This window comes from Rhinolophus sinicus, chromosome 6, assembly GCF_057876585.1.
Source record: "Rhinolophus sinicus isolate RSI-liver-muscle chromosome 6, RSI-T2T, whole genome shotgun sequence".
Taxonomy (NCBI): domain Eukaryota; kingdom Metazoa; phylum Chordata; class Mammalia; order Chiroptera; family Rhinolophidae; genus Rhinolophus; species Rhinolophus sinicus.
The window spans coordinates 69,221,948-69,247,285 of record NC_142506.1 but is presented as its reverse complement, the minus strand read 5'-3'; the positions used below and the strand labels follow the sequence as shown (position 1 = coordinate 69,247,285).

The window sequence follows — 25,338 nt, the reverse complement described above, 5'->3', positions numbered from 1 at the left end:
AATGTTTACCCTGAGCATTTCTGAACGTGCCTCCACAGGAGCCGGGGTGTGTGACTCAGGCCCCATCACTCAGCTGTCCCTCCAGGGGCCGCACCGCAGAGGCTCTGATGTGGCTCCATGCCCCCACCCCCTCTGCCCCACCAGCCTGACTAGCGGCCTCATTGTTCTCCCCTGGGGAGGAGGGGCCACAACACCCCCACATCCTGCCCCAAGACGGCACAGCCCAGCTGCGCTGTTCAGTGGGGTGGATTTCAGGTGGTCCGGGTGGGGGAGCCCCACTCAGGCCTGGCCCTCTCACAAAGGAAAAGGGGTGAGGCTGGTGCCAAGGAGAGGGAAGGCAGGGGAGCGCAGAGCTGGGAGAGGAACCTTCCAAGCTGAGCTCCTCCGAGCTGATGCCACAGGCCCTGGGAGTGGGAAGAGCTGCTGTGGGGAAGCGGCCTCAGGGAGGGGGACTGTCCTGGGAGAGCAGCTGCCCCTGTGCAACCAGAGAGCACAGCACAGACCCGGGACGAGAGGCCCCCTGTCCCAGGCTGCCTGGGTCTGTCTGTGGTGGCACCGGCCTGATGGTACCGACTGCCGACTACTTACAAGGCAGCAGGTGTTGGGACACACGAGCTCTTGGATGTGCGTGTCATGTATCTGTACATGTGCATTCAGAGAGCTGGGCTGCTGTAAGTCACAGACGCTCTCAAAGCACCCACACGTCACAGTCAGGAGCTCTGGGAGACACGAGTGGCCTCAGCCAGCTCTCACCCTTTGGCTGAAAACCTCGTGGCTGTGACCGTCTCTGGGTCTATGTCCTGGCCCAGGAAGGAGCACAGGGTGCTTGGTGACGCTGTTCTGGGGCCCAGCTTGTGACTGAATCACATGCCCGAAGCCTGAACTCACTCTGCCCCACCGTCACCCTGTGACCACTACCAGCACACGTGCACACACACGTACACATGCATGCACAGACACACACATGTACACACATGCACACTTGCATACATACACGTACACATCGACAGAGATACACACATACACACATGCACACGCACACACACACACCACTGGTCCAGGACTGGCTTCACGGGCATGCGCCCTTGCAGTTGCAGAGACCACACTTGGCAGCTCAAATATGCTGCTGTTGGTCTGAAATTCTTCAGACGTTTTGCACAAGAGGCACCCACTTCCATTTGCACTGCACCCTGCAAACTGCTTTTCCCAACTGAACAGCAGGGTTGAGAGGATGGGTTGCTGCCCCTTAAAAGTCTTCTTCCCAGCAGCCCTGCGTCCTCTCAGTGGACACAGCCAAGGGGAGAGGAGGGTCTAGGGGGTCCTGGGATGAGGCAGGCAGGAGAGGAGGGAGGGCAGAGAAGAGCGGGTAGCCCTGGGCATGGGAAGTGGGAATTTCTGGCTGCACATCAGGAAAATGTTCTCAGAGCTTCACCCTGTGAGGCGACCAGACCACCCAGGATGCTGGGTGTGGTGGTGTCGCCATGGAGACCAGCAGCAGGTGTGATAAGAGGGGAATGCTGGGGTAACTGGAGGGGGTGGGGTAACAGGAGACTCTCGCCCATGGCGATTTGGCTGGTACCCAAGGGCCGGGGGGAATTTGTTTTGTGTGCGCTTTTCCTATGGGAGGAAGAGACAGCGGAAGGTGCAGCCCCTGGCTTCTGCTGGGCTGCCCTGGGAGGACTGTCCCCACCTGGCTGGAGCAGAGGTCCAGGAAGCAGGCCCCCTGTGCAATGGCTCTGCGTGGGCTCAAGTTGCCCATCTCTGCAGCCAGGTAAAGGGCAGTCGGATAGTGACCTGGAGACGAGCTCCCGTGCATGGGTCCACTCCCGGCCACCTCCCCCATGGGGCCTCCCGTGTGCACGCTCCCTCTTGCCCTCTGCCCAGCACTGTGCTTCTTTATATCATCCAGCTCAGTGCTAAGAGCTATGCCGCCTGGTCACATCACCTGGTGTCGCCAAGCCTCCGTTCTTCCATCTGTGAAATGGGGGCAATAGCACTAGCCTCATAGGGTTGTTGCGAGAATTACAGGAGTTAATAAATGTAAACCCAACACAGTGCTCATAATTCACGGTACACGCCTCCAACTGAACTATAATGATTAGAACAGAATGGCCCACGTGACGTGACCTTCTCCACGGCAAGGACTGAATCCTAGTCCGATTCCCCTGGTCCTAGCAGGGGCCTGGCAAGTAGGGGCATGCAGTAAACACCGAAACGTGTGCAAGGAGTGATGCACACAGACCACAGGCCTCCCCGCTTCCGTTCCCGCGCTGACAGCCCTCACGAGGGAAGTTCTTCCTGTTGTCTCATCTGAGTTCCTCCCACTGCTGCCTTAAGGACACAGGGTCTGCAGAGCCCAGCAGGCACTGAGCTTCAAGCCGGTGCAGAGTCAGTGGGGCAGCTGCTCCCAGCGCTCACCCTTCCCTTAGTCTGGCATCCTCTGGAGAAAGTGAGCGCAGGGTCCTGCTCTGCAGGATGAAAGCAGACCTCACGTTTGTCCTGGGTCTCCTCTCCACGAGGCCTAGGGCTGCCTAACCTTTCCTTCCTGCCACATTGGGAGACAGCGCACGGTCCGCAGGGAGCAGGACAGGCCAGCACAAAAAGAGCCCAACGGGGGTCTCACCTGCCAGCAAGGGCAGGCAGACAGGCCCGCTGCCACACCTGTGCAGTTCCTCTGTCACCAAGAGAGACAGGTGGCAGCATACAGAAGAAAGAACCAGCACCTGGAATCAGGGACCTGGTTCAATTAGGCCAGCGCCAAGGTCCTGTCCAGCCTCAGGTGATGGGTTCAGGTCTGACCCCGGCTGGGTGCTGGGTGCGTGCTGCGGTCTGACCCCGGTTGGGTGCTGGGTGCGTGCTGCGGCTGCGGACCCAGACGAAGTAACACCACCAGCCCACAGCTGAACGGGCTCTGCGATTCAGCAGCTGCTTCTGCAGCCACCACCCCACTCAGTTCCTCCCTGTGTGTCCAGGTGGGAGAGGATAACAGAGGCTCAGAAGGGGAAGCGTAGAAGGGAAGGCAGCTGGGGCAGGCGGGCGGGGTAGGGTCCCGGGAAGTGAGCCCACAGTGGTCGGTCAGCACCAGAGGGCAGCAATGTCACCCCGGGAAAGAGAGCTCTCCCTAAGCAGGACCCTCCTGCCCTGCAGCCTGGGGGTCCTCAGTGACCATCTGTGACCACCCAAACACCCCGGAACAGAGGGCACCTGATCTAGACACCAGCAGGGTCACCTCAGGTGACCCAGCCTGTCAACAGCAGAAGGGGTGCTGTAGTCAAGTCCCCCAGAGCCCGGACACTGCCCTGCCCACCCACAATCACCTCCGCCCCAGACGCCATCTATCAGAGCTGGCTCCTGAGAGGCTCCAAACACAGCAGCTGACACAAAGTTCTCTTGGATTTCCGCAAGTGTCACACATTTCCAAAGAAGGGAGCGTATCGGATGGGAAGTGTCAGCGGCTCGTGCACGCAGCTCAGTCCCTTCCCTCGTTTCCCAGAGCCTCCATCATAAGTGCTGTGTTTCTCAATGAAACGGCCTTGCTGACTTAGTCACAGTGGCTTGCTCATCTGGAACCAGGATGTCTCCAGCCTGCCTGGGGCCACAGGGGATGTAAGTAAGAGGCTTGGAGGAAGACGGGCGGGCACCTGGATTTGGGGGTCATGTGTGAGGGGACCAAAGGCCCCCCTAGTTGCTGAGCAAAGGCGAGGCCTGTGTGAGTCAGGCTGAAATGGGGGTGGGGTGGTGAGCCAAGTCATTCCTGTGGGGGGGTTGAGGGGGGCAGCGAGAAAGGCAAGGGAAAGACATACTCTTAAAAGTTGGGCGAGAAAAGAAAAGCAGGGAATTTTCTAGCCCTGGGTTGAAGTCAGGGGACATCACTCATCTCGTCACAATGGTTCATCTGTGTGAAGTGGGCCCCCCAACTCTGATGGCCTAGAAATAAGGCCAAGGGGGGAGGGGCCCAGGAGAGGCCCCGCCCACTCAAAGGTGTCAGACCTGGGAAATTGTGGTTTGGGGCCATGGGAACCCACTTCAGCCAAATCCTATGGCCCTACCTTCCTCTTACTGAATGGGGGACGTGACAGCAGCAGCAAGCTTGTGGGTGCTGGAAAGAGTGAGAGGGGACACGAACCCAAGCTGGAGACTGAGTTCTGGGGCTGCCCCGACCCTGCCACCACTGTGATCCTCTCGTGAGGGGCCAGCCCCATCTCACCCTTGGGGGCACCTGTGGCTCTGGTGACAGCGTGGCTCAGCTGAGGTGGGCGCTGCGCCCCTGGGTCCCAGACAGAGAGCTGGGGGTCGTGGGCAGTGGTGCCGGCGCTGCTGTCCATCTGCCCGGCCCAGACCAGGCGACGGCTCTCGAGAGCAAAGCATGGCTCAGGGGTTGCAGTGGACATGCTTCCCCCCAAGGCCCCAAGTGCCGCCCACAGGCGGAGACGCTGAAGGGACCCTGGCAAGCCTCTGAAGCCACAGGACAGACCATGGTCGCCTTCTCCCTGCAACACCTCAGACCTGTGCTGCACAACAGAGACCATTGCCTGCCCACACGGGACCATTTCCATGTAAAGTCACTCAAATTCAGTCAGCTGCTTGGGTGCACCAGCCACACTCCAGGGCTCAACAGCCACCATGGCTCATGGCTACGACGCTGCTAGCACCTCCACCATCACGAGCAGGTCCCCTGGACACACTGCAGCCTCCACACTCACACGACCTGTGTCTGGCTCCCGGCTCTGCCACTGTGTTGCTGTGTGACTTTGGGAAAGTTACGTCACCTCTCTGTGCCTTAGCTTCCTCACTGGTAAAGGGCTTAGCTAGTGCCCAGCGCATGGTAAGGAACCAGCCGACGTGACCTGTGAGAACCACCAGCCAACACTCCCATTCACAGAGGCCCAGCTCAAGTGCCTCCTCCTACAGGAAGCCTCCAGCCCTTCCTTTCATCATCCAGGCATGTGCCGTTCAACCAGCATTAACAGGAGCACCTACTACATACCAGGCATTGTGCCAGGTCACAAAGCTGCAAAGCCCAATAATGTGTGCTCCCTGCCCTCAAAGGACCCCATCAGTAGGGACAAATGACAGAGCCTGAGTGACAAATGCTGGGGCTGGGGCTCCCTCAGACCACTCATGAGGCCTCTGACTCCATCTGAGTGCTCGGCCACAAAGGCAGCCAGCCACACGGCACTGCCCTTGACTGCAAACTGCCGCCTCCTCGTCTCAGCTCATTCACGTGCTGTCTCCCCAGATGGGCTCCTCCACAGCCCCCCATCCTCTGTCCCTCACACACACACACACACACACACACACACAACTCCAGCTCAGCTGTGGTGGGGTGGGCACCCCACAGACGGCCCCAGAGGGACTGAAGAGGTGCAGGAGACACACCTGCCCTGGGGGACGAGGACAAGCCCTCAGAGGGCACGGCCGTGACCGTGCCACTAGGGACCTGCCCGCCTCGCCTGCCGAGCTCTGTCTCCTCCGACTCACCAGCGTCTTCCCCAGCCCTTCTCTCTGACTCTAGCTCTGTCTGCAGGGGCATGACCATGCCTGTGTGTGCAGGGGTGCAGCCGTGGCTCTGGGGTCCTGTGGGATTTGAAGCACCTTGCAGAGAAGGGCTGTGACATCCCGTCAGCTCAGACCTCCCCTCAGACTGGAAAACCCCTGGGAGAGGCTGGGTGGGGTGTGGAGCAGGAGGGGGTGGGGGGGGAGGCGGCATCCCCTTTGTGTACAGACCACAGCCCTGAGCTGTTAGCTGAGCTGCAGCTCCTGGTCCTGATGACTTTATTCCACCGGATGAAGGGCCAGGCTGTGTCTGGGCGGAAACCCCAAGAAGGGTCCCTCTGCTCCGAGCTGCCCCACTTCTGCACGGAAGCTTTCCTCTCCCAGCAGGACGCCAGCCTCCCGTCCCCTCCCAGCACCCCACTACCCAACACCACACGCTGTGGAGCCCACCGCCTCCCACCCGCCCCAGCCAGACAGTTCTCTGAAGGGGGCTGGGTCCCAGTCGCACCCAAGGCCAGTGGGAAAGAGCAGATGTTGGGAGGTCAGGGCGCATTAGGAGCGATGCCTGTGGGGCAGACACATGTTGAAGGCTGTCGGCCCCTTCACAGGGGGCTCAGCAAGCCGCCCGGACCATCCTCGCCACCACACCCCGTCCTCCGCCTGCACGTCCCTGGCAGGTGACAGAGCTCTTGTACATCCTCAGGCGCATTAATTCAACCCTTTTCTCAGGCCAGTGAGGGAGGGAAGCATGAGATGTGCCCACTTTAAATGGAGACAGAGACAGGGAAACATCACGTTAGTCCAGGCCGAGCGACACACTTCCTAAGTGACAGAGCGTTCTGTTGAACTGCAGCTGCACTCACGAGTTCCTGAATGGCTCAGTCCCCACGACGCCCCCTTGGGCACCAAGGCTGAAGGACATGGGGGTGAGGCAGCTGTCACAGCTCCAGCGGGAGTAGGGCGGCCTGGGAGCCCCAGCTGTCACATCAGCCTCGGGGTCCCTCGGCCCCCCGCCTATCCCACCTGTGTGCCACCCTGCGCACTCATGGCCCAGGGGGTCCTGCTGTACCCACACAGACCAGCTGTTTCTCCCAGCACCGTCGGCTGAGGCCCCCACGCCTGGTCCCCAAGACACTCCGTGCTGACCCTCTCCCGTTCTGCCACCTCCTTCCTTTCATCTGGGTGTTGCCCCAGCAACCTCCGGACCTATTTGGCAGCTGGACTTGTGCAGACTAGATCCTGGCTCTAAGTCTGCACCCCTCCCAGCAGGAAGTCTTTCCTGATGTCTAGCCTCGCTCTGTGCTGCTGCAGCTGGGCTGAGCCATGTCCCGGGCCTTCCACCAGGCTGCTGCTCACGGATCCCGGTGTCACCCTGCCAGTGTGTCTCAGCCCTTCCACCCACCAGTTGTTTGATAGTGGGTAAGTCCCTTGTCCTCTCTGGGCCTCAGTTTCTCCATCTATAAGATGTTATATAATAGTTCCTCGTAAGGGAATTGTAAGGGTTACCTGGAGATGCCTCGTGTGTAGGGGGTACAGCTGTGCCCACCACGTGGCATGAATGCCAGTTAGCATCCCTCCCCTCCCCTGCATCCAGCCCCCAGAGCCCATCTCCGGAGAGGAGCAGCATGGCAGAGTCACACACAGAGCGGGTGGGGAGGCTGAGGGAGGGAGGGCAGGAGGGAGGGAGGGCATTCTGGGTCAGCCCTGCCCTTAGGAGGCACCAGCTGCTGCTTCTCTCTGGTGCCCCAAGTGACTGCACCTGCCCCAGCCCTGATCTTCGCATCCTTTGATCTTCTGAGCTCTGGCGCGGTCCCCCAGCCAAAGGCATTCTGTCTCCCCAGCCTCCTCCAAGGAGAGCAAAGGGCTGGGCTCCCTCCTCCCCCAGGCTCCTCCCTCCCTCCCTGTTGGTATGTAACCAGGACTACCAGCCACAGAGGCCCTGGGACAAGGTCATAGCCAGGTTCCCTCTGTGGTGGCGGTGTCTCAGGGGACAAAGGACGAGGGGAAAGGCTGGCCACTGGGCCAGTTCTGGGCATGGTGCCTGGCCTGGAACTCCTGGAAAGGTGCCGTCAGCCTCCGTTCCCTGCTCCTAGTACTCGGGTGTGCAGAGCCCCGCTGAACACAGCAGAGGAGACACTCCCTGCACAGAGGAAGATTCAGAACCACACACCCAGCTGGACAGGAGCCTTGACAGTCAGGCTGGAGGAATGTCAGCGTCTGAGGATAAGGAGACAGTCAGGGAGGGCTTCCTGGAGGAGGCCTGGCCTGTGATCGTCAAGAGGGAGAGGTTAGCCATCAGAAAGTGTCCTGCGAGCTATCAAAGAGTGGAACTGAGCTGGGGTGCCTTGGATGACAGTGGGGGACAGTGCAGGAGGCTGATGTGTGACCCCACGAACATGTATGTTCAAGTCCTATGCCCTAGAACCTGTGACGGGGACCTACTTGGGAAAAGGGTCTTTGCAGGTATAATAAGTGACAGATCTGGAAATAAGGAGAGCATCTTGGATTATTCGGCGGGACCCTAAATGCAATGACAGTGCCCTTAGACGAGACACACAGACAAACACACACCCTGTGAGGTGGAGAAGGAGGGAGAGATTAGCATGATGTGGCCACAAGCCAAGGGGCCGGCCGCCACCAGGAGTTAGAAGCCACGTGCAGTGGAGCCTGTGGAGCGAGCCCGCCCTGCTGACCCCTGGTCCTGGGCTCTGGCCTCCAAAACCACGAGACAACCCACCGCTAATGTTGTAAGCCACTAATGCTATAGGAGCCACTGCAAACTACAGTGAGTCGTCAGAGGGTTTTGCTATAACCCTGGGCTCCCCCTGTCCTCCCTCCCTCCTCACCCCTCCGTCACTGGCCTCCCTGACGCCGCAGACCAAGCCAGTGACCCATCACACGTCACCTAGGAAATGCATTCTCACACTGAGACTGCTCCTGGATTTTCTAGGATCCAGCAATTCCACTCCGGGGTTTATAACCACCAGAAACACAGCCAGCTGCTCACCATGCAACCATACAAACTGCTCAGGGCAGCAGCACTGGCCGTAGCAGCCCCAAGGGGACATGTCGGGTGGTGTCTGCAGGAGAAGGGGCTGGTCGTGCCGTGTGCGGCAATGGGTGGAAAGGCTACAGCCGCAGGCAGATCTCAAACACGGCGCGGGAAGAAGGCAGGCACAACACGTGCCCCCCTGGGGTACAGAGAGCAGAGCAGAGGCACACACCTGTCTGGTGACCTGGGGGGTGGGCAGTGCCTGGAAGCAGGCCTGGCGGGTGGGGATGAGGAGGCTGCTGACACTCTGTTTCTTGGTCTGGGTGCTGGTCATGCAAGTGTGTCCAGCTCGTGCACTTGCGGTGGTCCTCTCTTCTGCGATGTACATTGGACTTCAGTGGAGTTAGTCAAAGAGAGAGAGATGCAATCCGAAAGGCTTCCGGGGACCGCAGGCTGGGGAGGGCTGCCCTCCAGCCTCCCATGGCAGCTCACGGCTCGAAACTGGAACGACATCCGACTGGAACTGGATGTCGTTCTCTATTCCACACCTCGCACAGGCTCTGGCACACAGTAGGCGCTCAATAGTCATTTGCTGAGATTTGCAGGCGTGGCTAAGGGCTTTGGTGTCCCCAGACTTCCCTCCCAGAGTCCCCTGGCCACTAGTCCCCGCGCCCTGGACTATCACAGGGTTCTCGAGTGGCCACCGGCTCCCCATGGCGCCCACCGCGAGTGCTCCCACGCCAGGCTGTGCGTGTCTCCAGGCAGCACTTGCAGGCCGGACGCTTTCTGACCCACAACCTGAGCCAGTTTCCTAACAGACGCCGGCCTTACTCATCCTGGACCTTCAGAGGACAGGCCAATGCCAGACACAGTGGCTATTTGGGAACCAACAGCCTCGAGTCACTAGAGCTCTGTCCGTCCAGGCCTAGGGCAGGCCTGTAGGAAACTGGGTGGAAATTTTCAAAAGAAGTTCTCTTAAAAAAAAAAAAAAACATTAAAGAGACTGAAAAGGAAAAGCAAACACTCCTTGTAGAGGGGTTTACAGAACAGACGTCTCACTCTAATGAATCCAGGCCTGGCGAGCAGGCTGATTGGCAGCGTCAGGGCTCCCCAGCATGACTCCTTCCTCACCACAGCTGTCTGGGTCACATGCCACACCTGGGGCCTGCGGTGGACCCCTGGGTGTGAAGGGAGCTGTCCCCACCCTGGCCTCTCTCTCAGATAAGCACTTCTGCTCCAGCCTGGGCCCCTTCTGCTTGGCACCTCCCACTTCTGGCCACCCATTTGTTTATTCTTTCATTTCTTCATTCATTCTACCAATATTTTTGAGCACCTATGTGCCAGGGGTTTATGCCAGCACTGAGGACACCAGGGGAGGACTGGCGCTGGGGCCCTGATCTGTGGGGCTCCTAGCCTGGTTTAGGAAACAGACAAGTAAACATGACTTACAACCCAGGGGGTAACCCTGGGGCAGGGCCTCTCCCAGGGTTAGGCAATCTGGGAAGGCTTCCTGGAGGAAGGGACATCTCAGGCAGCCCTTGTGTCCCACATCAAGCTGGAGCTTTCCTGGCTTCCTCCAAAGACTGCCCCGAAGGGGTGCCTTTTTCTAATTCTCACAAAGGCATTGTTTGGGCTAGCTGCAGCCCAGAGTACTGGGGACAGGAAGGCTGCAGTGACATGGGGATTCCCGCGGGAGAGGGGGCAGGCAGGCCCACCAAGGCCCACTGTGGACCCCACAGCACCACCACGTCTAGCCTCCACGGTCGCCTCTACTGGCCAGGTTCACTTCCTCAGGGAGAAAAGGATATGAAACCCAGCCTACCTGCCCACAGGCTAACGAAACAGGGGTAGCCAGGGGCTCTCTCCCCTCTGACCAAAATAGGAAGGTCCCTGCAGCAGGAAGGAGGGAAACAAGGAAGAACGTCTCCATGAGCACATTCCTGGGGGGCCAAATACCAAAGCAGGTGGCGGGGTGCCGATGGGCAACTCGGTCTATGTGGGGGTTCCTGTGAAGGTTAGGCACAGCAGGACGTCAGGAGGCCCCCAGGCCAAGCTTCTGGCCTTGCAAGCCTTCGCTTCTTACTATACTCTCCATTCCCAGCCCCTAGAGGCCCCAAAGCTGTCCAACAGCACTGGGCACGCCAGGGGGCCTGGGGTTGCCCCAGGTATTTATGACCCCAAGTCCCATCCCTAGCAGGTCCCCAGGCCCCACAACACGGTGCCTTTGCACCCCCATGCCAACCTAGACAGTAAGGCTAATATTTCCTGGCAGGTAGAGGCAGGGCCTGCAGAGGGGGGGACACCCCAGGCTCCTGCATTCACAGCAGGACAGCCAGCAGTGAGGCGAGGCTTGGGGGTGGCACAGCGTCGCTGGCGGGGGGTGGGCATTCCTCTTTCCGCTGGCTGCACATAGTTAATGGGGGGCCTTGTTCTGGCTGGGCACGCAGCCCGGGAGGTGCTGGTGATGGCCATGGCTTGTCCCAAGCCCTGGGATCTCAAGTCTCACTGAGTGACACTGCAAACCTCCCTCATCGTAGCCCTCTGCATACCAATTTACACACAATCATTTGTCTCAGCACATCCTGGGATCGGGGCTACCAACCCACAGGAAATAGGCCAAAGAGGTCAGAGGGCTCGTCCAAGGTCAGTCAGCAAGCTGGTGGCAGAGACCGAATTCTGGCCAAGGTCTCCTGGTCCCATTTCCACTGAATGCAAACCTAAAGCCCAGATGGGTGGGGTCAGGGGCTTTCTGACAGAACGAGGAGATTTACGGACCTCCCCCTCCATTCTTCCAGAGGACTCTGCAGTCCCTGCTCCACTACAGCAGGCAGTGGGAGAGGGGGAAGGGGGCCAAGCAGCAGCTCTGCAGGGGGTGAAAAAATCTGGGGGGTGGGGGCTCCCACAGCTTGTTTTTGTCTTTGTCGCCCCAAGCTGCAACCACCAGGGCTGTGTTTGTTACAGAGAGTCCATACTAAAATACCAGTGCTTAGCATCACCTGGGCCTGTGCTCTGTGTACACTCAACCAGTGCTTGTCAGCTGAATCGACACATAATAACGGCTCACACCAATCGAGGGGTTACTGTGTGTCAGATACCCCTCTAAGCACTTTCCATGTGTGTCAACTCGTTCAGGCCTCACAGCAGCCCCTATGGGCATCATTATCACGCCCATTTCACAGGCGAGGAAACCAAGGCACAAAAGAGGAAATCCTCTATGTTACACACCTGAAACTAACATAATATTGTAGGGCAACTGTAATTGAAAATTTAAAGAAAATGTTTAAGTCAGCCCTCCCCAAGATTGGTAGAAGGCAGAGCAGGATCTGACCTAGATGGGGTGGCCCCAGAGCTTGTGCACGTTTCACTCACTGTCCTAGAAACACCGGCAAGGAGCCACACACACACACACAGGATGCGGACATGCCCTCCCTCCCATCATGCAAGGGGCTTGCCCACAAAGTGTGAGGACTCTGAGACCAAGTCTGCACAGGGCATCCAGAACCCGTGTCCCGCAGAGGCCACGCCCAGCCCAGTGAGGCCCAGTCTACCCCCATCCAGCCCCAGGGCCACTCCGGTGCATCGTGACTGGACAGAGGTGGCCTCCTCTAACCAGAGGGTCCCTGAGAAGACGACCCCCCCACCCCTCCTGCCCTCGGCTCGGCCATCGTGATTGTGGGACAGAGGAACCACGGGCACCTCCAGGGAAGTGGTCTCATTCGAACTTGTGGCCACTTGTTATGGGGGCAGGTCAAGAAATCCTCATTCTCAGCAGAAACACGAGGCTCCAATGGTAAGGGCAGGGCCCAGTGCAGACTGAAAACGGGGCCCTCCTTAAAAAATGATGGAGAAACGTAAGATGGTGACAGCAGCACATGTACCTGGCGCTGGGCCCTTCGAAGCGCGGGCCTGTGCGAAGCGCAGGTGGCCCATCTCCCAAGCGCCCTGGAGGCGCCTGGCCCATCATCACGCAGCTCACAACGGGGGACCGACGAGGTCACCGCGCCGCCCGCCGGGGCTAGCTGGCGTCCAGGCCGGTCTGGGAGGTGAGCTGGGTCCCACCCCGATGTCCGCAGTCCGGCTCCCGCCTTGTCCCAGATAACAGCCCCCTGCTTTCCCGTCTCCACGGCCTCCCAGTAGCACAAAGGCTGGGGTTCGTTTACAGCCCTTCCTGCCCCGACTCCCTCCTGCAGACCCTGGACACTCAGCACCCCCACCCCTGGGCGCTCCTTACCCGGAGCTGCAGGCGGGAGGGACCCTGGTCCTGTACCTCCTATGGCCTGGGCCGGAGCGGCGCCGCTGCGGGAGAGTCAGGTGGTGGGAGCGTGCGTGCCTATGTGCGCGTGCGTGCGCGTGCGTGGGGGGTGAAGGGCAGGTGATGGGGGCCTGAGAACAGAGGCCAGTGCACAGGCCCTGCCTTCAGGACGCTCCCAGGCTGCAGGGGCGGCCTCCCCCAGCGCTGAGCCTGGAGCAGCAGAGCTGAGCCCGGGACAGACAGGACGCAGGTCGGTCAGGTGGCCGAGATGCACAGACAGGAGGCAGGGCCGCGTTGCGCCTGCCTCAGTTTCTCCTTTCAAGTGCTTCTCCCACCGGGAGACCAGATGGATAACAAGTCCTATTATCACCCCCATTTCACAGGTGAGGAAACCAAGGCCCCAAAGAGGAAATCCTCTATGTTACACACCTGAAACTAATGTAATATTGTATGGCAACTGTAATTGAACATTTAAAGAAAATGTTTTTTAAGTGCCCTCCCCCAAGATTGGTAGAAGGCAGAGCAGGACCTGACCTAGATGGGGTGGCCCCAAAACTTGTGCTCTGGGCATGCAGATGCCACGTGGCACACGCCGTCCAGAGAGCTTACTAGATTTACGCCCACTTTGCAGCTAAGGAAACGGGCTAAGAGCCGTAAAGAAACACACTGGCCACCCGGCTGGTCAGCGCTGGAGACCTGAACGCTGGCCAGCAAGGAGGCACACCTGAGCTCCCGACAGCTGTACTTCCAGCTGTGCCCAGTCTCTTCTGCCCCGAGGAGATGCTGCCTGGAGGTGGCTGCTGAACACCCAGCATCTGTGCCCTCAGGAGACAAAGGCGGAAAGCCCTGCTTTGGGGCAGCATGCCTCAAGAAGGGCAGCAAAAAGGCTGCCCTGTGAGTAACAGAAGCCCCAGCGTGTGGGCTTGTGCTTTCCCGTCTCCTACAGGCCTTCCTGCCGCTCCCTGTCTGGACTCGGGCCTCGCGCCTCCTTCCCCAGGACCCCCCCCCCCCCCCCCCCCGCCCAGCCAGTCTTGTCTCCTCACTGATGACCCTCCGGGGACACAGCCAGCTTGTCCCGACTCCCCTGGCACAGCGCCTCACTGAGGACCAACACCTTCCCTTCAAGCAGCCCCCACAGAGGGGCTCCCAGAGACCACAGCTGAGCTGGCAGATGGGAGAGGGATGGGGAAAACCACTGATTCTTCCCCAGAAAGATGGGAAATGGGAAACAAGTGTGGGGGGCTGCTCAGCCTGGGCGTTTAACATGCCTGCAGTCTTGCCCAAGCCCTGGAGCTCAGCACCCCAGCTCTGCCTCCGAGAGGCAGTATAGTACAGTGGTTACTGACTAGTGGCCTTAGGCCAGCTCCTTCACATCTAAAAGCCTCAGTTTCCTCATCTGAAAGATGGGGTAACACTAGCACCCTCACAGGGTTTACCTGAGATGATGTAGGTTATGTGCTCAAGTAAATGCAATGCATGTGTTCGTTTCTCAGCAGTGTTGGCTCAGGCAGACTCACTAGCCTAATGACGCTCCGGCTGTCAGTCCCCAAAATGGGCCTTCCCAACCATCTAGTCTTCCTGGAGGAAGGGTCACAGTCCAGGGCGTGAGAACTCCGAGCAGGAAGGTGTCCCCACTGTGAGCTGGCCCCAGGCTCCAAATGCACATCTTGCACTTACTCAGAGGAGACCCCAGACCCTAGGGCTGGGGAGAATGCAAGATACAGGCCCTCTGGGTGGGTCTCTGGGGGAGAGAGAAGACGGCGGCAGGAAGAGAAGGCTGGGGAGGGGACAAAGGTGGCCTCAGTGCTGGAGGTGCCCTGTCACTGAGCGGGGGGCCCAGCCCCCACCCGCCCGCTGCCAACATGCCCGAGGCCCGCACTGGCATGGCTGGTGGCTGGGGGGGGGGAGGGGAGGCACGGTACCAGCCCCTGAGCTCCGCCACCATGTCCATTCGCTGTTTCCAAAATAACTCTGTGCTCATTGCCCAAGCTTGGCCTCCTGGGTGTTTCTCCTCCTAAGAGCTGTTCCCATGTCTGAAGGGCAGGAGGACAGACCCGAATTGTCATTAGAAATTGAGGACCACCCCTGTTTTACCAAGGGACCAGTTAGCACAAAGGGGCTTCCACATTTCTGAGAGCCCCGGAATCACTGACTCCATTTCAGTTTGGCTAAAAGAAGTTGTCATTTCCAACATGGGGTGAGGGCTGGAAATTTCACCCCAGCCCATCTCCTGCGCCTCCCACGGTGCCCAAAGCCCCAGCAGGACTTCTTGTCCTTGGGTCTGTCCCAATAGAGTCACACAGCCCATTAGGGATGAGCTCCGGGCACGTCCCTGGGCAGCCATGGACAGCAGACCTGAGCGCCCGTCACACCTGCTTTCCTCAGGCTGCTGGGGGAGACGCCACAGAACTAACGCCACAGAACTCCGGAATTCCTTTCTGGGGGGAGCTGGACTCCCCAGACAGGAGGGACCCAGAAGCCTAGGCTTTTCCTCTTTGAAGAGTGTCCCATGAGGCACCAGGCCAGGCCCATCTGCTCCAGGCATCCCTGGCGGTGGCACTTCCTCCATCCTGGCCAAGAGCCCAGGAGCCGAAGGTCAGTGGGACAAGCTCTAGTAGTAAGAAGGGATGAAGGAGGGACAGAGGGACGGACGGAGGGAGGGAGGGCCATCTGATGAAGCTCTGGACTGGACAGCAGTGCTGGCGCCTGAAATCCCACCCTGTCACAAGTAGCTCACTCGTAAACGTGTTGAGAAGAACAGTGTTAACCCTCAACCTTTACAAGCAGGGGTGGTATGAAGGGCGCCGTGCTTTGCTGTCTGTGTCTCACTTGCTCCTCCCCTTACCCCTCCAGGGTGGCACCGCTCATGGTTCTGTTTTCAAGAGAAGCAATGGAAACTCGGGAGAGGTTAAGCGACTCGTGCAGAGACAGACACACAGCTCAGAAACCTGGGGCTGCAACTGGAGTACCGGGCACCGGACTGCAGAGCCGGTCCTGACCGTCCTTGGCGGGCAGAGCCTCCCCGCGGGGCACTTCTACCTGGTGGGTGTGGGTCAGGGCAGGAAGCGGCGGGCTCGTGTGGGGCCATCAGGGTTGAGAGCCCAGGGAATGGGGGAGGCGGGGGCGGGGGGAGTGGGGGTGGGCCGGGGGCCAACTCTGCTCTGAGCCAGGCTTTCCTGTCCTCCGCCAGCCGCCCCACCCGGCCACACCCCATGCCCGCTGCTGCCAGAGCCCAGACATTTCCTTTTTCTCTTGCCTAGGGCTGCTTCCTGCCTTTCCTTTGAACTGGGGTGTTGGCTCCCCCACACACTCACCCTCCTCCAGTGACCCCCCAGGTCTGCCCTCTGATGGGCCCGCCCCCCCCAGGCTCCACTTGGAGTGAGCTGGCACAGGAGGCTCCCAGAGGACCCTGTTTCCTGGAATCAGTCTCCCTTCGCCCTTCTCTTCTCTGCACTGGTCTGGGTGCTGTCCCATTGCCTCCCTTCCCTCTGTCCCTCCCCCACTGCCTGCCACCCAGCAGTTCTTCCTGCCAGGGAACCAGGCTTCTCCCTGCCTCTCCCATGCTCTTGTTTTTCAACAAAACGTGTAGACACTGAGGTCCAGAAAAGTTTGGGACTTGCAGCACAGCAACTGAGGGACCGAGGGTTAGCCTCACAGACCCCAAGTTTCGGGGGTCGGGAGGGAGTGCAGCTCAGGCTGTTAGAATCCATTAGATAGGGAAACGGAGGCCTGGCCCAGGAAGGGTGGCGTTGGAGGTGAAAAAGGAGGCCTGGCACATTGACCCACCGGACACATTCTGCACTGAGGCCACACGTGTCTCTGTTTCTTCATGGAACAGGGTTGCAGGCTGGGGTCTGCCGTCCTTTGGTCCCCCACTTTACCCCACACCTGCATTCCAAGTATAACCCTTCCTGTCTCCTTGCCAGCCACTCTCCCCTCTCACAGCCCCCAACACACACACACCCCTATTCCACGCCTTTCACAGAACAATGCCCCTCCTGTCCTCCCAGGACCACCCCTAGGACTTCCTCCTCCAGGAAGACTTCCATGACTGACAACACTTCTTGGCCCTGGTCACCTATTATCAACACTGGCTGACACTGACTGAGCCCCTCCAGACACTACACCACAACCTTCACAAACATCCCCTCAGTGGATCCACAGCAAAACCCTAGGAGGTGGGTACTAGCTCCTTTTATAATGCGGAGACTCAGTCACACAGGGCTGATCAACTGGCCCGGTTCACACACCTCGTGAGGGTAAACCAAGCCCTGCCCTGCTGTGGCCACCCCATGATCTTGACTCCTCTGCTGTCCCCAGCACCAAGAGCGGTCTGGCTGGGTGGAATGGAGTGGCACCACCTGGCCCCACCTGAGTCCCACCTCGGCCCGTGGGTGATGGGAATGGTGCTTAGGGATATCAGCAAATGAGCCTCAGGTCTTTTCCGACCAGCCGCCCAACACAGCTTATCTCCCACCGTCCACTTCCTGACACTGCTCAACTCGGGGGGCCAAAGGAGATGGGTTCCCAGAACAGGCCCTTCCAGGGAGAACATCCGACCCCCGGGAGTCTCCAGGAGTCTCACTGAGAGGACAGTTCAGGAGGATTGTGGGTATTTGAAATCTGTCCTCCCAACCTTGATCAAACAGGGATCCAAGTTGTCATTGTTTTGGCCTTGAGGTCGGAGCACAGAATGGCAGTTGGACAGAAAGAGACCTCTGGGTCCCCCCTGGAACCATGAAGAGGGAGGTTGGAGTGTGCTCTCCATGGAAGGCACTGACTGCAAGGACAGACTCGCAGCTCCCTGCGGGAAGCAGGTGTGACGGATATCTCACCGGGGCCAGAGACCCACAGGTGTCTTGTGGGGCCCTGGTGCCTTGGTGGTCCTGTGGTTTGTTCCATGCATAGCTCCCTCTCTGGCCTGCCATTTCCTGTGCATCAAGTGTTTCAATCTTACCTTTCACCTTCTTGACTCGGTGTCAGGAAGACCTAAGTGTCCACGCCCCTCCCACCCCATCCCCGTTTTCACCAGCTGGTTGGACCCCAAGTCCCCAGAACGGCCAGGCATTGACCAAGACCAGCGCCTCACAGCCGGCTCGCAGCACACACTTCGCTCCCCTTGCCGCAGACCATTCCCTGGGGATCGACAGCCACCCCTGGGCTCAGTTTCCTCCTGGGAGCTTCACCTCCACCGAACACCCATCAGGAGGCTTGACGATGACAGTCACTCTTTGTGTGTCACTCTGTGTGCCAGGCACTGGGCTTTATATACATGTCTGATGTCATTTAATCCTCCAGGCACCTACTCCTTCCACGAACAAAGGAAGACGCTGAGGCTCGGAGAAGTTCAGAGTCTCAGGAGGTGGCAGGATGAGGCAGGCACTCAGGTTTGGGAGGCCCGGACACAGAGGCACTGTGGCCACGTCATCGGATTGAATCTGCACCGTCCTTGGCAGGAGCCTGACTACCGGGGTCAAGGCCAGACTGGCCACTTCCTAACGTTGCCGGGAAGGGACAGGGACCCCAGGACCTCCGTGCCTAGGCTCTTCTCAGTGACAACTCACTGCTACTCCACCCTCAGTGTGTTTGTGACCACGCAGCTCCTGAAGGTAGAGAAGGGCCCTTGTCGGAGCCCTGCCACCCAGCCACTCCCGCAGAGACCCTTCACCCACCATCCAGAGGGGACATTCCAGCCCAAGGCCGGGGGCAGGGCTCTCTCTCACCTCCCTCCCATAATCCAGAGCTAAATCCCCCTGCCTTGTCTCTGTCTCCTTCCCTCTTCCACTCTCAGAAGCACGATCCGTGTCTTGGGAGAGACGGGCTTTCTCAACCCCCAGGGAGACGCCAGACCGGCTCAAACATCTCACCTCCACTGAACCCAAATGCAGCTTTCACAGCTCGAGGGAACTGTGGCAAGATGGTGGGGACATCTTCCATCAGCATGGCCGGTGGGAGGCTCAGATCCCAACAGTGGAGCTGTGCCCTCCTTTCCCAAGCCCTTCCAGAAAAGGGTCCGCTTGACGGGACAGGTGCTGGGGACAGAGGAGGACCAACCGGCCTCTGGAAGGCACTGCATCCGTCCCCTCAACACAGGAAAGAGATATTTCTTCTGCCCACCCCCACCCCCGTTTCCACACTTTCTAGCCACAGAGAACCCTGTCTTCAAATGAAACAAGGGCATATGCCCCCAATATACATATACATGGATGAGAGTGACACTGCCCTGGCTCTAGCAGGGCTGGAGCACCCCTCCTGCCAGCTGCAGGGCTCCCACCACCACCATCCCCAGCTCCGCTCATGGTGTCGCCCCTACCTTCACCCCCTGGACCAGGAAGGAGTCAATGTCCCCTCCTGGAATGTGGACACTACTTTCTCTCTCCACTCCCTCCCCCGGCCCCCAGCCTGTGCCTCTTGGAGTGGAAGAGGACATCCCACAAAGGGCATCCCACAAAGGGCAGAGAGACTGGGAGGGGAGCCCCGTGAAGTGTAGCAATTCAGGACCTCCACACCCAGCCAGGACGGCCCCAGCATTGAGCGCCCTAGTGCCATGTGGTTCAACAAACACTTGCTGGACTCCTGTGAAAACCATCCCAACTCGCCCTTCCTCAGAGCTCCCAGGTGCTGGAGCCACAAAACCAGAAAGCTGCAGGCCCCTACCCCTGCAACAGATGGCCCAGGCTTTCCCACCTGCTCTCCTCTAAGAAAAGGTGATGGAGTCTGGGCAGGGCTGAGCTGGGGACCTTTCCTTTCCCCAGAACAGGAGTGGGGGTGGGGGTGGGTCATCTGGAGTGTGTTCTCACATCCCTCCCCCTGTCCCCACCCCTCAGGCTTGGAGGGGAAGCGCCTCTGAGCCATCCTCAGGACAGCTGCCCCTAATAGTGTCCCCTTCACGTGCCATCTCACCCCAACTCAGACTCTAAAAATGGTTCCCTGTTTTCAGTCTTAGCGTCTGCCCACAAATTAGTGTGTTCACACGGCCTCTTGGGACATGACTTCAGGGAGGTCCCTAGAGGAGCCAGGAGGCCTCAGCCAAGGGACATGCTGCTGACAGGGTCCCTTCTGGAAGAGACAAGCGTGGGTAAGGCCCCTCTCCCAGCTTCTCGGACCCCCCATAGAGGCCACCCAGCCTCAGTGTGACAGCTCTGCTGTCCTTGCCACAGCAGAGGAACAGACAACTTTTCCACCCGCTGAAGCCCCCTCCCCTCTCCTCCACCACTTCACTCAGCTTCACCTCCAGCCACCCTCTGGGGCCCTCTGCAAAGGGGCTGCCAAGCCAGGTCCGTCCAGCTCAGGGTCCGAGACCACCTCTTACTGAGCCTGAGCTCCCAGGTGGGGAAGCCCAGCCACTCTTGTCTGCTGTTCAGTCTGACCCTGGCAGCCCGTCCAGTGGAAGGGGAGAGACCCGGGTGCCCATGCCTCAGCACCCACAAGGCAGGTGGCCCAGACTGAGGCCAGCAGGCGCAGGCCGGCAGCCAGGAGGGGCACGCGGCCAGTACTCACAGGTAAGCCGTCAGGGGGGCCAGGTCCCCGGGCACAGCAGAGAGTCCCAGCTCTGAACAGTCCGCGGACAGCATGACGCCGTCCTCCTGGCAGTGGCAGGGGGCCGGGCAGGCAGCGGGCCCCGGGCTGGGCTGGGGGGCGCTCGGGGAGACGCAGAGCGTGGCGCACAGCCACAGCGCGCACAGCCCGGGCGCGCGGGGCATCGTGGCGGCGGGCGCTGCGCCGTCGCAGGGACCTCCCCGCGGGCTCTGCTGGGGCGCAGCGGCGGGGCGCGGGGACGGTGTAGTCAGAGTGGCGCAGGCATCGCCGAATGCGTCGTTACTCCGCTTCACAGGCTGGGCTTGGCAAGGGAGGGAGACCCAGGCGGAGGAGGAGTCAAGGAAACGTCTGCGCTGCGGCTCGCTCCCCTTCCCTCCTTCCTTCGAGCTGGCAGGGATTCCGCCCAGGAAAGAAAAAAGCAGCGAGGATCCCAAAGACAGCGAGCAGAGCCAGCCTGTCAGCGAGCGACCTGCACTTGTTTGGAACCAGGTCCCAGGGCCTCGTGTGGGGACAGCCATGGGGTCACACGGGATGGGACGTGAGAGAGGCCCCCAACCGTTCCTCTAGATCCCCAACCTCTCCACCACCACAGGAGGAAGCTGAGACCCCAGAGGGGTCACACTGCTGGTGGGGGGAGGGTCGGTCCTCGGCACCCTGTCTCCTGGGGGAGGGAAGGAAGTGAGGGGTTGTCCTCAGAAGGGTCAGGCTGGGCAGGGCTCCCCTGCCAGCTGGGATGGGGCTGGTGGGAAAAGGGGCGGACCCCTACTCTGAGCGGCTGTGTCCTGCCACTAAAGAAACGGGGGTGCACTGCATCTACTGAGTGTATGTAGCATGTGGCTCAGCCGACCTCCGGCCCTGGTACCACCTTGATTTTGCGCCCAGGACGGAGCCAGGAGGCCGGGCTGAGGGACCATCCCAGCTGCTGTCAGAGCACGAAAGGCAGCAGATTGGCGCCACCTGGAGGCCAGAGCCGCAGCTGCAGCGCAACCATCCTGAGGCTGGAACCTCAGGGCCCAGGGGGTGCCGGATGATGGCTACAGCGGGGGTCGAGTCCCTATTCACTTCTTAGACTAGACCTTTTGCTCTCTCTGGTGTCTCCCGCGCCAAGCCAAGGCGCAGCGCAGAGCTGCAGCCGGCGCGTGTGAGCCACGGTCCATCCAGAGTGCACACTGACGCCGGCCATGCCCTACCGCCACACGCAAGACGCTCCATCAACCCTCCTGGTCTCTGCCACCGCCGCTAACCTCCCGCGGCCCAGGGGCGAGCGGCCCAGTCTGGCCCTGCCCGGTTCACAGTTGCCCACCAGGCCGTGGCGTTGGGCCCCCGTGTCCCACAATCTTTAAGGTCGTTTGTTTCCTCCTTGGAGGGTGACAGAAAGGACACACTCGGCCTTGGGCTTGACGACGTCGTTTATTCCGACTCTGCCTGGGCACTGCCCAGCCAGCGGAGATGTGCTATGCTGCGTGCAGCCAGTGACCGCTCAGGGCAGGCCGTCCGCCGGCGCGCTGTTCAAACAGTCGTAGAGATGGACGTACTGCGTCTGGGGACAGACACGGGGCAACGACCCCTCCCGCCTGCCCTACCTGATTAGAAGGGTTTCCTGAGTCTCCCGCCCGGACCCCTCGGAGCGCATGGTGGTCCACAGCGCCACCTGGTGGCTTCCTGGATGGCGCCTGTAGAACTGTCCCTGTGTCCCCACGCCTCCCCACGGCTGAGCCCCTGGTCGCCTTCCACCAGGCTTGTTGCAGGAAAGGATGCAGAATGCCCCGTGTTTGGTGCTCATCCTGGGCAGTCCTCCCCTCATCTGTCTCCTGACCCCTTCTCTGCCTACAGCAAGATCAAGCGGACACAGTGAGAAGCAGCAGAAGCCAGTGGAAACCGAGTCAAGCTGGGACCTTGAGGAGCTGGTCCTTTCCCTGAAACCCTCAGCCATCTCCAGGCCTGACAAGCCTCACTCCTGCCTGACCAGCCCTGGGGGACCTGACTGCCAGAGCCATTCCTGCAAGAATGTACGCCATCTGGTGGCCACTCCCGGAAACTGCAGGCGTGCTCACCGTCCAGTTCTCCATGCCCATGGTCAGCATGACGACCATGTGGACCTGCCGCTTCCACACCAGCCGTCAGAAGTCCTCCAGAATGTTCTTGATGGCCCCTGCTGGCAGCGCATTCCTGCCAGTGGGTGTAGCCCTGTGGGGGCAGAGGGCAGGAACGTGTGAAATGGTGGCTCCTGGGTCCCCCAGACCCCACCAAGCACAGCAGTAAATAGCCCTCGTCTGATCTCCAGGAGTGAGGACATTATGTGCACGCCTGCATGCGTGCAAACACATGAATGCCTGTGTGCCGCAAGAACTCCAAGGAGGGGTGGCTTCAGAGACCCCATAAGGACCACCCCAGCCCCCCAGCCCCTGGGAGGGGCAAGGAAATCCTAGAGGAAAATAACAAGACACTGACGTGCCAGGAATAGTCTCCCAGCCAGTGCTCTTCACCAAGCAAAATCCAAAGCCCTCAGCCTAACAGTCAGGCAGCCCCTGCATCCAGCCCGTCTGCCCCTCCCGTCTCATCCCCCACCACTGACAGCCCCACTGCACACACTGTCCTTCTCTTCCATCACTATCCAAGTTCTATTCATCCTGCAAGAGAGCAAATGTCCCCTCCTCCAGGAAGCCTTCCTTGATTGCTCGGATAGGCTCAATTTCTCCTTCCATGTGCCCTGAGCACCATGCTTATTTCCCTTATTATAGCACTTGTCACTACGGGTGGATGTGACACAAACACACATGCCTGTGTGCACACACACGTACAAGCACACAGTAGGCCCCCAATACAATAGGCACAGGGGTGGGCACAAAGGAGGGGCGGCGGGGAGGGCGGCGGGGAGGGCTTGGCCTCTCGGCCCATGGGGGAGGGGGCTTGAGGGGAGCAGGGCAACCCTTTGGGAAATCTGCTGAGTCTGCAGTGCTCAGTTTCCGGGCCCGGGTCCAGGGGCCAGTGGGCAGCTCTGAGGTTTGGGGCTGGGAGGAGACTCAGGGGAGGGAGGGCGGCCCGGACTCTGGCCGAGCTGGTGTCTGCAGGCCCGTTCTCCCTGCCCAGCTGACCTGAGACAGGCTACCATAGCTGCTGTCTGGTGTCCAGCTCTGTACCTGCCTGCTTAGTGCATAGCCCTGCCCTGGTGGTCTTCACAGCACCTGCTGCCAGGTGGGGGCTGGGGAGCCAGAGAGGAGTGGGGAGGAAGCAAGATCCTGGGGGCTCCAGCAGATTTCCCAGGCTGTGTGCAGGTGTGTGCCATGTGCACGTGGATGCTGTGTGCACGTCCACACGTGTGCTCTTTCAAAAGAGGTGGGGGGAGAGCACCTAGGCAAACTCATGTGAAAGGGAGGTCTCAGTCTGGCCAAGAGGTGGGGATATCCTCCCCACTCGCCCCTCCCCCAGGAGCACCTCCAGTAGTCTCGCAGCGGGATGGCGGGGGGGGGGGGGGGGATGCGGTGGGAACATCCTGATTCAGAATCAAAGGGAGGGACAAGTATCATGACATAGTTTTAGGTAAGGAGTGTCTCAGACCTTTCCCAAGAGTCACCATAAAAGGGCCTGCTGGGGACAGCACGGCCCCATGGGAGTCCACTGGGGCACCTGGCCACAGAAGCACACCTGCCGCCCCCCGCCAGCCTGGGGCAGCTGGCGAGGCAGGTGCTGTAGAAAGACTCTGGCATAAAGCATCCTCCCCAGCCCGAGCCTCTCCACTCAGCAAGAAAAGTCCCACAAAGGCTGTGCCTCCCAACAGCCACTCCCACAGACAAAGCCACATCCTCTCCCCAGAGAGCCTCTGGGCCCTCCCCGGGTCTCAGAGCACCTTACTGGTCCTTCTGGAGAGAGCCAGCCCGGAGACCGAGGAGGGTGGGGGTGGCCCAGTCATCCTGGCTCCCAGGGTGAGCCAGCCTGGTCTCTGCCACAGCTGTCCCAGCCAGCTCTCTGCCAGCCCTCTCCTCTTCCGCCTGAAGCCAGGCCTCGGGCACCCCCGCACCGGGGGAGGAGAGCCGCCAGGCAGAAGAGGTGCAGGGCAGATGGATAGCCAGGTTTCCCGGTGTCCCTCCCACAGCCTGGGACGGTGACCAGGGAGGAGGGCATGGGTCCCTGAGACCAGGCTGTGGGAGGGCCCCGTGCAGGGGACAGTCATGTGCACGTGTGAGCTGTGAGGACATCATGTCTGTCTGGATGCACGTGCACCTATGGGCATCCTGGGACATGGGGGTGGGGGGACAGGAGGGCCCCTGCGAAGAAAGGGCTGCATTGCGGAGCAGTCGTCCTTTCTGCTGGCTCTGGGCCTGGGAGACAGGGAGGGGCTCTCTTCTGTCCTAAAGTCCTCCAGGGACCTCTAGGCCGCAACCCCCTCCCCACCTCACATCCTGGATGGGGCAGAGTCCCGACCACGCAGAGCAGATGGGGTGTCCCAGGCCCTAGGCCAGGCTGGGGAGGGGCTGTTTTCCCACAGAAGGCTTGTGGGCGGTGCTCTCACCCCTCCAGTGAGCTCCACGTCACACCTCACACCTCCACAGCTGTCCGGCTGTCCGGGTGTCCGGCTGTCCAGGCATTTCTGAGCAGGAGGAGGGCAGGAGGCAGGACACACCCAAAGGGAACTGAGCCCCTATCTTGCCACACCCACACCCCCAACGGCCTTTCCACCTCCCGACCCCCAGTTTCCCTGCTCTCTGCCCGAGACCTCAGCTCCTCAAGTTGCTGCGGGGTTAGGGTTCTCACAGCCAATGGGCTCAGGCCATGGCAACCTGGGACACTGGCCACAAGTGTGTGTGGGGGGGGGCTTTGGCCGCTTCCTCCTCCCACCTTGTGGTCCCCTCGCTTCCTGTTCTTGAAAACAATCACCAGCTTGGCCCAGAGGGGGTGGCTCTCTTTCCAGTCCCCTCCTGCCCCCTCTTTGGTCCCCAAGGCCCCCACTATCTTCCAGTGGAAACACTGTTGGGTTGAGATGGGGTGTGGCTAAGGCTGAGGCCAGCCCCAGGTCACTTCCCGCAGGTGTCCAGGGACGCCCAGGCTCCTGCCCCTCCCG

The 25,338-nt window shown here is 60.1% G+C and overlaps 1 protein-coding gene across 8 annotated transcripts in view; it reads right to left on the bottom strand.

The window, feature by feature from the left end:
• LGR6 (leucine rich repeat containing G protein-coupled receptor 6) overlaps nt 1-25,338 on the bottom strand; it is a 90,296-nt gene that overhangs the window by 54,676 nt on the left and 10,282 nt on the right. For 4 of the 8 annotated variants that reach the window (XM_088799201.1, XM_088799199.1, XM_088799198.1 and 1 more), the window contains one exon: nt 20,241-22,466. In XM_088799201.1, the coding sequence (XP_088655327.1) occupies nt 20,241-20,797 (557 nt within the window). In that variant the 5' untranslated portion in view covers nt 20,798-22,466. Of the gene's footprint in view, nt 1-20,240; nt 22,467-24,789; nt 24,868-25,338 lie in introns of all 8 variants that reach the window. The other 4 variants (XM_088799197.1, XM_088799200.1, XM_088799202.1 and 1 more) reach the window with 4 other exon arrangements.